Source organism: Desmodus rotundus, chromosome 10 (genome assembly GCF_022682495.2).
Source record: "Desmodus rotundus isolate HL8 chromosome 10, HLdesRot8A.1, whole genome shotgun sequence".
NCBI lineage: Eukaryota > Metazoa > Chordata > Mammalia > Chiroptera > Phyllostomidae > Desmodus > Desmodus rotundus.
This window is the reverse complement of record NC_071396.1, coordinates 56021658-56034966: the sequence shown is the minus strand read 5'-3', so window position 1 is coordinate 56034966 and position 13309 is coordinate 56021658. Positions and strand designations below refer to the sequence as shown.

Below are 13309 nucleotides of genomic sequence, written 5' to 3'. Positions count from 1 at the left end.
TTTAAAGATTTGGTGTCTTGGAAGATTTATTATTATTATTTTGGTTACCTGAAGGGGTGTCTTTACACATTTGTTTGATTCCTTGTCAAAGCAAGTTCTTTGGGTTTGCATATTAAATCAATCTAAATAAACAATGATAAAATCATATTTATTTTATGAATCTGAAATCCTTGTCTTTCCAGCCTTTTCATTGCTACCATAATCTTATCATATTTTAAGTGATAATTACTCTGAGCTAGTAATTTCATTAACAAGCAGACATAGATAAGAGAAACCATGAGTCCAAGGCCTTGCCTTTAACTGTTCAAATTTGAAGATTTTATCAATTGAGAGAAGAATGATTGCTTTGGAGGAAATATATTCTTTTCAACATATTCTTAATGCGATTTTGTTTTTCAAAACCATTTTGGCTGGTAGGAAAATATGGAGAAGGTGGGACCCCGTGTTCTGGATTTGCAATTAGAGTTTGATGAACAGACAGTGCTGATGGAGAATATAGTCTACCTGACCAATTCCCTTGAGGTAAGAAGGGCTAGGAATTATAGTAACTAGTTAACCATAGTAAATATAATCCAGTGCTTTTGTTTTATAATGAACATTTTATAAACTTTATCTTCTATGTTTAGTAACTTGGCCAAATATATCAGTCAAAATTTTTTTTGAGGGAAAGAGAATGGATATATATGGAAGTTGCAGGGAGAAAAAAATGATCTGTTGTCTTATTTCACTTATCAATTATTCTATACATAAAATAATAACTGTATATACCTGTATATTCACCCACACAATTATTTTTTAAAAAACGAGAGACCTCATATACAAATTCTTTCAAAATCTCTCATATTATGGGGTACTCTGAGTTGCTTCTTCCCCTTTCCCCTGCCCCTTCCTTTTAGGCCTTAGATTCACAGAATTGGATTAGTTAGAATCCTTGGTTCATGATAAATTATTATTGGTCCATGTCTGGTCATGCTTTTAAATTTTAATTTATTAAAAAATTTTTATTCTGAAATGTAAAGCTCTTTTTAATTAAAAGTATAGTTGACATAAATATATTAGTTCCAGGTATATGACATAATTATTTGACATTTATATGCCTTATGAGTGATCACCATGAGAAGTCTACTAACCATCTTTGTATGTCACCATACAAAGTTATGCTGATATTATCAACCATATTCCCTATGTGTACAGTACATTCTGTTTTTTAAAAAAATAATTATATAATGAACATCCATGAATCTACTACCAACTCAAGAACTAGAACATTACCAAGAGCTTTCTTCACACATTCTCACTGTCCCACCATCTGGCCCCTGTCATAGCTTCATACATTGATTCTAAAAATGCTGTCTCTAAGGCAACTAAGGCAGAAGGAAAGACAATTTGCTCTAGAAAAACTGTTAGAAGACAAAGTGTTTCTAGTAATGAAGACACTGAAATGAAAAAAAAATAATGAAGGTTTAGAATTTGAATATAAAATGGTTTCATATTAGAATGGAAGATAGTTATTTCTAAATAACCCCTTTATGTCATGCAGTTATAAATAAGTTAATAATTAAAGTAATAAATACTACTAGACATCTATTTTAAGGATATTTCTAAACATTCATATATATTCATGGAGGTCAAAAACTTCTTTGGGAAATGGGGACACATTTAAGATCATCTTATATTCAGGCATATAGAATATGTTACATTTTTGCGTTTATTTAACTGGAAACCTTTTATTCTCAAATGCTAAATGTCTGAACTATATTTAAGTTCAGCCTTTTATGCTGATTTTTCATTTTCTTTTACATAGCAGATAGATAATCCACAGATTTCATTATAGAAAATGTTAAACATGACTATATAAATAATAGTACTATTAGACATCTAAGATCAGTGTTAAATCATTGATTATAGATTTCGTTCAGTGTTTATGTGGAAAATAATAAAATTACACAGACCATTTCATGTTAAATGGAGAACCTAGTTTTGCTCTTTGATGAAATGAGGTGATGATTAATTCTAGTCATACTAAGTAATACTAATGACTCCCTTTTTTTCCCCTCGATTTAGCTAGAACACATAGAAGTCAAGTTTGCCTCTGAAGCAGAAGATAAAATCAGGGAAGAATGCTGTCCTGGGAAACCACTTAATGTTTTTAGAACAGAGGTAAGTTGAAACAATCTCGCTGAATCATTGCTTTTTAGAGCTAGAAGAGACCTTAGAGATCATTACCTCTGATGGAAGGAAGTGAGTGAGGGCCAGAGAAGTTAAGTGGTTGGTTTGGTCCAGGCCACACAGTTGGTTAGATATTGGGGTGGATTTGCAGTTTTCAAATTTCCTGGTGGGTGCAATGTTTGCTTTTCCTTACTCTTCTATAATAGCTGGCATCAGATGTTATTTGTTGATTAAAAAATAAAAATATGATTTTCAAAACCTGGTTTTAATTTTTAAAAATACAGTAGAAATTGAAATGTGAGATTTTTTAAAAAAGTGAAAAGGCACTTTCATTCTTCAGATGAGTCTTGGTTTGAGAATGTTTTTCAAGATACTTTGGTTTCTAGAAAACTAAAAATGGAACTATCCTTTGACCCAGCAATTCCACTGCTGGGATTATACCCTAAGAACCCTGAAACACCAATCCAAAAGAACCTATGCACCCCAATGTTCATAGCAGCACAATTTACAATAGCTAAGTACTGGAAGCAACCTAAGTGCCCATCAGCAAATGAGTGGATCAAAAAACTATGGTACATTTACACAATGGAATTCTACGCAGCAGAGAGAAAGAAGGAGCTTGTACCCTTTGCAACAGCATGGATGGAACTGGAGAGCATTATGCTAAGTGAAATAAGCCAGGTGCTGAGGGACAAATACCCTATGATCTCACCTTTAACTGGGATATAATCAACAGAAGAAAAAAGGAAACAAAATATAACCAGAGACATTGAAGTTAAGAACAATCTAACAATAGCCGGGGGCGGGGGGGAGGGATAGTGGGGAGAAGCGTTTTCAGGAACTACTATAAAGAATCCATGGACGAAACCAAGGGGGAGGGTGGAGCTGGCGGAGGGAGGGGGGTTTGGCTGGGGTGGGGTGGAGGGATGGGGAGAAAATGCAGACAACTATAATTGAAAAACAATAAAAATTAAAAAGATATTTTGGTTGCTGGCATAAATGAGATAGATGGATTATCTTAAGTTATGCTGGAATTGATTTTCCCCCTTATTATTTGGCTACTATTAGTGAAGATAAATAGCTTTTGGAGTTTTGGAAGATTCTATTTATTCCAAATGGCAGCGTTTGTCCACCTCTGGCAGACTGCATTTGTGAGAGTCCACAAAATGTCCTTTTCTTGATAAGCAGCGGACTTAGATATCTTAGATAACGAGCAGGATTTTTTACTACAAAGCCTACAGAATGTGGGAGGTGGTATGAGATAGAACTGGTTTAATTCTGGCTCTCACTTTCTGGTTTTATGACCTTGGCCTACCTTGTTAATCTTCCCAGTTCTCAGTTTTGAAAATGTGAAAAGAGGTCTTAAAGAACTACCTTTCAGGATATAGAAATAATAATGCTTAGGACAGTGCCTGCTACAGAGTAGAAATTCAGTTAATGAGGGTAGCTGTAGAAGTGAAAACATTATTGTTATCCATCATCATATTGATATTTGTAGTTGTCATTTTATCATTTGGTTTATCAGTTGTCATTTGGTTGTAAGCATGAGCTTTGTACATTTTTTCTCTCATGTTTGAGTGTCCCGCTGTCATGATTTTAGAATACCAGAATTAAGTCTTTCATTGGACATTAAAAATGTAGCAGAGAGTCCTCTTCATTCAGAGTATTCAGGTTTGATTTCCTATAACAATTATTTTCTCTATTGTTTTCCCAGCCCGGTGTGTCAGTTTTCATAGTGAATCCCCAGCCATCCAATGGTCACTTTTCAACCAAAATTGAAATCAGGCAAGGAGATACCTGCAATTCTATAATCAGGCGTTTAATGAAAATGGACCGAGGAATCAAAGGTAAATGGTTTCCCTGCACATTTGGAAGTAGCTTGTGGATTTGATGAATTCTAAGCCGAGAAAGAAAAGTAGCTGACTTGCTTAGGGATAGCTGTGTAATGTTGTGGGAAGAGTATTGGACCCAGCATCAGAAAACCTATATTCTCTTTGGGACATTGTGACTAGGTTTCTTGGTGATTTGGCCATGTCACTTAAACTCTAAATTGATCTCCCCTTTAGTAAAGTGAGGACGCTGGATTAGATATTTTTCTAAGACCCCATCTACCTTTAAATTGTAACAAGCAATTTCTTTTTCTCTCAGAGATTTTCAGAATTAAGGACCACATACTCTTAATATTCTAAACTAACTTGCCCAGTTGGGTTTGTTCTTGGGGGAGGAAGAGAAACAGTAAACATCAGTGAGTGCCATGCATTAGCCATCTGATCATTTTGTGACACTGTAACATAGAGGGTGTTATTACTCCCCTTTTACAGATGATACAGTGGAGGTCAGAAAGGCTATATAACATGCAGAGTTCATTCAGCTATAAATCCTTGAGCTGAAATTCAAACTCAGATCCATCTGACTCCAAAGGTCATTCTTCTAAACAATGTGCCTGGAAGTAAAATATGTAAATCTAATTTCTTGTCAGGATTAAGTCAAAATCTATGATTATATTTAATATAGTAGTTTATAGGGTTTTTTTTTAATCACTCACCCATGTCCTAGGCTGAGCGTGTTGTGAAGGGGGTTAGTGTGTCTCTGTATTATTTTTCTTCCCAGTTATGAAGACAAATTTATGTTGAGATTCCTTATTTTGCATTATCTCTCTTCTTGATGGCAATCAAGAGTTGATTGGGCCACATTCCGTTACTATAAACTTCTTCTGAAAAGATTTGTAAGTCCCAGACTGACCTAATTTATGGAACTCTGTTCGGGGTAACAGCATGCCATTAAGATAGAAGATTTAAAATAGCCCTTTGGAATTCATTGTACCATGTTATTTTTTGTTCTTTTAAAGTCATTCATTCACTTTCTGTGGGCACTTCTTAATCGACTATCATGTGTAGTGTGTGTAGAGTTAAGTGTGTTTGTAGAGACTCCTATGTATGCACTAGGGGGTTTGGGGAGCCCAAAAAGTGCTATTCATTAGGACATTGCATCTAGTGCAGGAATAGGGGACTAAACTATTGACATACATAATCCTACTCTAAGGAGAAACTGCTGAGTGCCATTAAGAGAGCTATAGATAAAATTGATGGCCAGTGAGGCAAAGGGTGAGATTATTTCCAACTGTGGTGATCAAGGCTGAATTTATGGAGGAAATCCAGGGTCCGGCAGAAGTAAGGCCTGGTTGAGTGTGGTTGGTGGGGTAATAATATGGGTGTAATAACTTATAGTTTTAATTTGAACATTTCACCTAAAATGTCATATGGTGAGTCTGATATTGTTATGTTACAGAATTACATGCTTATGATTTTGTAATAAAAACAGGGGTGTTATTAGTGCCCTGTATTGTTTAGACGGGGCGTGAAAATGATACCCGTGAGGGTGAGAGGACAGGATGTGTGGTGGGGCAGGGGGGTGATCATACTTGTTTCACTCTGTGTCAGCAACATATCAGGGCTAGAGATTTTGTTGTTTTTTGACATTATTTTAAAATGGTGGTAAAATATGCACAACAAAATTGACCATTGTAGTCATTTTTAAGTATATGCTTCAGTGCCATTAAATACAGTCCCATTGTTGTGTAGCCATCACACTGTCCACTGCCAGGACTTTCCCATCACCTTAAGCTGAGACCCTGTACCCACTAAATAATAACTCTCCATCATTCTGCCTCCCTCTAGTCCCTGGTGACCACTTTCCTACTTTCTGCCTTTATGTAGAACCATGCAATGTTTGTCCTTTTGTGTCTGGCTTATTTCACTTAGGAAAATGTCTTCAGGGTCCAGCCGTGTTGTTACAGGCATCGATCCTGTTCCCTCTGTAAACCAGGGACTGTAGAGTGTGAGCGCCATCCTTAGAGCTATAGGCCACAGAAGGCAGACAGTTTTGAAATATGAATATATAGGAAGCCATTTTGTGGCTTTATTTGGTTGTTTTATATTACATATATGAATCATGAGAAAATTTTATGATAGGAAGAACTCGTCACCACAAAGAACAATTTGGATTTTAGAAAATAGATAGAAATGTTAGGGGAGTTTGAAATTAATATTCTTCCAAGTACCTACAGAAGAGCTCTAATCATGAGACTTTGCCAGAAGCCAGCAGCATGCTTTGATGTCTAAGGGACTGGAGGATGTGAGATGGCAAAGGAGCGAAGTGCAGTAACAGGTCTCCCTGTCTGTCTGTCACAGTGACCAGCAAGTCGTCCAATTAGTGCCCATTGTATTGGGGGTGATTGTGGTCCAAGTGCAGGAGTAATTGGTCTAAAACCCTAATTTTGCTCCACAAAGACCACTGAGCAACTATTTGATGATAATGACTTGAAATCACTCACAACCCCAGCCACATATGAACTAATAACTTGGAGTTCGTGAAAGGCTCCATTTCACATTATCAATCCCTGGTGACTTTCAGTTACTCTCATCTCTTTTCTAAGGACCTTAAATCTTGTGTAGTTGCAGACTCAGATTTCAGCATTTTCAGTGAGGTCTGGGATAAGAAAAGACAGACCACTAAGAAAGCTCCAAGATTTATTGGCAGTAATAAACTACGTGGTGAAACATCAAAGCAAATGTGTTTTGTCACTTAGAAGCCTGATTGAGTGTTAAGGCTTCTTTGAAATAGTTTGATTCAGAATTGCTTGGAATGATGAGGGAGGTCGGTTTTAGAGGGAGACACACACACACACAGGCAGATCTGCAGTAAACGGTCTTGTGCATAAAATCTGCTGGCAGAACTTGTCACTGCTTCCATGGCAAAATAATTTGGTATCACTGGTGAGCACGTTGAATTGCAAAACTGTTAAAATGAATCGTATTTTTACCCCAAATGAGACCAGCACTGTCATGCAGGCTGTATCTGCTCCTTTCCTGTTTTAACTCTGAGGGCTTGTGCTGTATCTGGGAATAGATTTTATGGCCTCTGCAGAGACGGACTCTGTAGAGATTCTCAGGCAGGGTTTGTCTTCATGGTAGTTGCAGGTAATTGCTCTATAAGCCCCAAGATCCCACCTCTAAACTTGTAGTCCTTCCGTCTTTGTTTCCTAAGGAGAAGAGAATGTGTGGATAACTTGTACTCCTGGCACAGCCGCCAGCTGCTTTTGTGTCTCCTTTTATCTCTCATCCCTCTCTTGCTAAGCTTCATACTCTCAAAGCAACATAACTGGGAGTGGAGCTCACAGACCACCCAGTGATCTACTTTAGAAAGGGGTGGGAAGTAATTCGGAAAATATCTTCTGTTTCTGTGGCTCAGGTTAAACATAACTAGCCAGGCTACACTTAGAATCACCATTTGTAGTTATTTATCATGTTTTTCCCCTATATAAAATAAAACCATTTGGAGTTGGAAGGTTTCAGAATTGCTGAAATAAATAAACTTTTTTTCAGGCTCAATTGTTGGCAGGCTTGTTGGATCATAAATTTGATCAAGGGACAAGTGCTTTCTTTGCCAGGAGCCATCTTATCAGCTTGCACAAGAGCAGATCAGGAAAATCTCAAGCAGGGGAGGGTTGGAACTCTTCCAAAAGCTTAAACTTCTGAAATCTGTGTCCTTTGCCCCTGCCCTTCCCCTTCTCTCCTGGTCTCTCATCAGCCTGTTAATGCAAACACTTTCATCCTTTGAGCAAAACAAGAAACTCGTCATGCTATGTATTAGAGTAGTAATTCATTTTTGCCAAAAGTGTCTTCCAAAAAACCCCAGCAACTCTTACAGTTTTAATATATTCCAGGAAGCAAGACAAGGAAGAGAAGTGTTTTATATTTTCTGGTATTCTGGAAAATGATTAATTGAAGCATATAAAAAGTGGTTTGAGAGACCATACAGGATACTGCTCGAAATTAGACTCAACCCTTCCCCTTGGTTTATAATTCCAGGGCATGTGTTACACAGGGTCCCTGACAATCGTTGATCTGGGTGAAAGCTGATAGAGGATGGTTTGTTAGGTTTAGCTTTGCTTTCTGAGATTGGGTCCTGTTTCATAATCTGATGAAAATATATTTTAGATGTAATGATCATTGTGTTTAAGACATGAATTAATCAGAGTCAGGGCATGGGTTTGAGTCAATAATTAAATGCTCATATCAGTCATCTTTTTTTGCTATAGATCTTTCCAAGGTGAAACTGATGAGATTTGATGACCCACTGTTGGGGCCTCGCCGAATTCCTGTCCTGGGAAAGGAGCAAATTGGGAAGACCCCCGTTTCTGAGCATGCTGTTTTCCACATAGACCTCATGAGCAAGAAAGTTTATCTTATGGAAAATGGGCTCTGGGAAGATATTGGTGATACAGTGGTCTATCTGGTTTGTTAGACTCTTGCAAACTGGAGATTTTTCCTGCTTTCTGGAGATGCTACTGTTTGGTGCCTACAGACTGACGACGAGAACCTTAGGCTGGACCTATATAGATTTCATTTCTAACCATTCAATTCTGCATGTAATCATAATTATACCAAGTTATCTTGGATTCCTGGACCTAATAAATTTTTTTTCCTTAGAGCCTCCAAGAGAAACAGTTTGTCATACTTTTTTTTTTTTTTTAAATTTAAGAACATTATTGCTAATTCCCAGCAGCTTCCAGCCTTTCACATTAACACAAAAGTGTCCCTATGCTTCTGTGAGGTGTACTTTATACTACTCCTGAAGGCTAAGTGGTGTCTAACAGCTTTTTATATCCATTATGGAGTTAGCGTCATTTCTCCTTTAAAGAGAAAAACAGTACATTGAACAGCTAGTTTTGGTTTAAAACAAAAGAACTCTCATGACTATTTAAAAGAACAAATGAGAATATTTTGACCTGACTGATCACTAAGTAATTTGTATGAAGAACAAAAACAGTCTTGTAATTATAAGATTTTTTTAGCTTTGATATATTCAGTTAACCACCAGTATGTTTTCCAAGGCTAATATTAATAGGTAGTAAGCAGTTTATTTCATCTACACTAAATTTAGGCATTTAAAAAAGACGGGACTTTTTTCCACGCAGAAGACTGCCCTTATCAAATTTGTCTTGAGTCCAATTGTATTTAAAGACCATGCCAACTGTATTGCAGATATTGCAATTTTTTTTTTTATTCTTGCTGGAAGGTCTGTGTATGTTATCTGTGCCATCTGTCTTTATAATGAGGAAACAATGTTAGGTGTTGACTGGCAGAGGAGAAAAACTTGTCCATTGCTTGAAGGATTCAATATGGGGGAGGACCAATTCTAATAACCGTAAGGAGCCTGAATTCTAACTTTCAGATCATGTAAAGAAATTTTGTTGAGCTTGTTTGTTTTGCTTGGTACAACTTGAGATTTCTGGGCCTAGTTGAATGCTTTGTCATAGATTCATCAAAGCAGATCATTAGCACATAGAGTCGAAAGAGCTCTTGGAGATCATCAAGTGCAAATCACCCCTGAACTGTTCGGGGCAGGCACTACAGTGTAGGAGGTTAGATTACAGGTGCTGAGGTCAGGCCAGCTGGTTGGATTCCATTTCTTCCATTTACTACTTGGGTGATCATGGCCCCTTACTCAGCCCATTTTCTCCACCTATAAAAAAGAACTAATAATGTGCCTACTTTTCTAGGCTTATTGGGAGATGGTGAGATGAAACCATCTAGAAAAATCATGTATATAGTATAGTGCCTGGCAAGTGGTAAGCTTTCTGTAATTCTACTGATGATGATGATGAGCCTTCAGTAAATGTTAGTGAATAATAATAATAATAAAACAACCAACCAACCAGGGTGTATTGACTTAGTATTACTATAGGCTATGATCGTGTCATTTATATAGGTGCCTTTGGGGCAGCTGCTTTGTGTATGCCTTCTTTTACATTCATTGTTTTGCTGCTCCCTCAATCTGCATAACCTTACTTATTCCCCCAATTCCCCAAATTCCTCTTTCCTGGTTCCTAAATACAAGCCTACTTATGTTTAACTGAGGCCAATTAAACTGTGTGCCTGGAGAAAAAAAGAGAGAGGAAAACAACTTTAATATTGTGGGTGATTGTGCCTGTTTTATGAAATGAGCCCGTGAACCTATGCTGCGTTGGATTACATGTGAGTTGGGATTCATGGCTGCTCAGTTCCCTGAGCCTCACTTCTCCAGTGTCTCTCTTAGAGTGAGTGTCTTGCTGGGCTGAAGAAGCTTTTTGTGTTTAACGGCATGTAGGTTTTGTACAAGGAAGCCTCTAAGCATAAGCCGTTTCTTCATCTGGTGTTCAACTGAAAAAACAGCAATTAGTTGAAATGCTGAGGGAGAAACAGGCTGCGCTGGGCTTATCGTATTGATAGGAGATTCATTCCTTCCTAAAGGACTTTAATGCGCATTTTTAAGATGTGAAGTAAAATGCACCACACAAAAAGTGAACAAGAAATATATAGTATACACATAACACATGTAAAATACACACAAAACATGAACAACAGCAAGACAGAATTTATCAACAAAGCAGAAATCTATATACCCACCAGCCAGTCAAAGAATAGCAAGTAGTACAATGTCAGCACCTCAGAAGCCTGCCTTCTGCCTCCCCCCATAAGACAAGCTTATGGCCAGTATATGACCCAGTTTCTATACATGTTCCATGTGAGTTTGAAAAGAATGTTTGTTCTGCAATTGTGGAGTTCTAGAGATGTGAATTAGGTCATAGTTACAGACTGACTTGTCAAATCTGTATCGTACTGTTTTCTCAGTTTACTCATTGTTTAGAGGTGTCCTAAGATTAAAATCTCTTGTAAGCATAGATTGACTTATTTTTCATTCTAGTTCAGATAGTTTTTGTTCATTCCAGTCCACTCTCCTTGGCTGCCAGGTTACATCGATGTTACACAAACCACTCTTGTTATATTAACAATGGCTGGTCTTCTTCCACACAGACTTCAATATAGTGTAAATCATAATATTTATCTAGTATCACAATTCTTTCTTGCCTTCTCCCCTTAAATATTTGTATCTTCTCACACAGTGAGAACTCTGGTTCCCAAGAACCTCAATATATTTACTCATTTGTTTTGTTAATAATTTCAGAGTTACCAATCAATACTACTATTAACAACAAACCTATTAAGTGTGTATATATGTGTGTATATATATATATACACACACACACACAGACACACACATATATATAAATTTTTGCAGCTTTTTGTGTCTTTAAAACAAAGTCAGTACATTTTTTTCAAATATTACTTGAATGAATTCTCTATTTGAGGTTTTAGTCCTTTCTCATTCAACTTTTTAGTTGGCTTTTTTCCTTTTATTTTTTGAACACGTAAAATACATGGTTTTAAAAGTCAAACTGTATTCATTCAGGGAATTTTTACTCTTGCATGACATTCCCACCCCATATAGCTAGCCACTTTCATTAGTTTCTGAATTCTCTTTCCCATGTTTCTTTTTCTGAAAATAAAGCCAATATTTACATGTACTTTAATGTCTCCTTTCTCATCCAAAAAGTAGCATGTAGCATGTTATGTACATTTACACCTTGCTTTGTTAAGTTCACAACATGGCCTGGATATTTTCCCACTTTAGATCCTAGAGATGTTTCTCTCTTCCCCTCTTTTCTTCCCTTCCTTCCCTTCTGTCCATCCTCTTCTCCCCCCTTATGTAATATAATTATAAAGGTGTTTCATAATTTATTCAACCAGTCTTCTATGGATGGGCATTTAGGTTGCTTCTAAGTTTTGATATTTTATAGGATCTGTGTAGAACTGCGTAGTGAGAAACCTTGTGAATACATGTGGTTTTATATTTGTGGAGGTGTATCTTCGGGGTAAAGTTCTAAAAGTAGGCTTGTAGGTTCAGCAGATAAAAGGCTGTGAAGAAAGGGCATGTAGCTGGTGTGCTGGGAGAATAGCAAAGAGGCCACTTAAAAAAACAATAGGCCTAGGGATGGAAAGTAGCCTGCCCCAAACCCTATCCCCCAGTGGCAGAGCTGAATTGGAGCCCTGGCCTCTGTCTGCCTTTTTAGTCCACTGCAGCGCATACCAGGGAAGGTAGACACGGAACACAGGAATGTGTTTGGCCAAGGCCAGCCTTGTTAGGGCCATTAGGTCAGAGGAGGGAGCAGTGTCTATGGGCCTGAGTCAGATGAGGCTTCACAGATGAGGTGGGACGTGAAGGATGAGTAGGGTTGGAGTAGCCACTGAGGGAGTGGGGCCACATCCCTAGCTTTCAGAACTAGGTTTGGAAAAACAAATGCATGGATAGTTGGGGAGTTGATGCCAGGGACGGGATGTTTATCTTGGAGGAATGGGAGGAAAAGTAGAAACAGGTAAGTACATGGGACCTTATAAAAATTCTTGGATTCCAGGATGAAATTCAACATTGATTTAATTGTCTGGAGAATCACTGAAAATTTTTGAAGTGGGATTGAGATGACAGGTGCCTTCATGCCTTCTGTAGTTTGTGGTAGTACTTAGTAGATATCTATGTGCCTGGCTCTGTTAGGTTTCAATGTTAGTGGATACTTTGTTAAACTGTTTTCTCTCCTTAATGTCTTTGAACATAACTTCACATCTGTATTAGAAAATATTCAGATGCCAACAAAGACTTGTGGCATCAATCAAGGTTTCTAGTTGCCTGCCCCTATGCCTAGAGCTTAATTGGTTGTAAGGTGGGGGAAACCCACATACACAAAAAACAGACAAACACAAAGCAACAGCATAAGACATGATCCTTCTTCCTAAGAGCTTCAGGAATGTGACAAAGGAGAACGTACTGTACTTTCACTCGGGAGGAGTAGGTGGACGTTTGTTCTACTCCTTCTTTTCCTTATATTGGACTTGGGTCTTGAGCTGCGCCATCCAATGATGAAGCCACTAAGCACATGTCTGTAGAACACTGGAAATGTGGCTGGTCTGAATTGAGGTGTTCTGTACAAGTGTAGAGACTTCCAGTTTCAAAGACTTCATATGACAAAGAATACAAAATATCTGAATAATAATTTTTGCTTATATTGATTACAGGTTGAAATAATATTTTAAGTAGTTTGGATTAACTATATTAAAATAAATTTCAACCATTTCTGTTTACTTTTTTAAAACTAGAAAATTTAGAGTTGCATATAAGGCTGGCATTATATTTCTATGGGACAGTGTAGTCTAGAAACTGAAATTTAGATTAAACACTGTTTTCTATTGTATCATATCAAGAG

At 37.4% G+C, this 13309-nt stretch overlaps 1 protein-coding gene across 2 annotated transcripts in view; it reads left to right on the top strand.

Annotated features, from left to right (window-relative positions):
- The window catches only part of LARS1 (leucyl-tRNA synthetase 1), a 58499-nt gene extending 49843 nt beyond the window's left edge, over positions 1–8656 (top strand). For both annotated transcript variants that reach the window (XM_024575106.3, XM_045183903.2), the window contains 4 exons: positions 418–522; positions 2065–2160; positions 3884–4016; positions 8270–8656. In XM_024575106.3, coding sequence (XP_024430874.1) covers positions 418–522; positions 2065–2160; positions 3884–4016; positions 8270–8475 — 540 coding nt within the window. In that variant the 3' untranslated portion in view covers positions 8476–8656. The remainder of the gene's footprint in view (positions 1–417; positions 523–2064; positions 2161–3883; positions 4017–8269) is intronic.
- The last annotated feature ends 4653 nt before the right edge of the window (positions 8657–13309 follow it).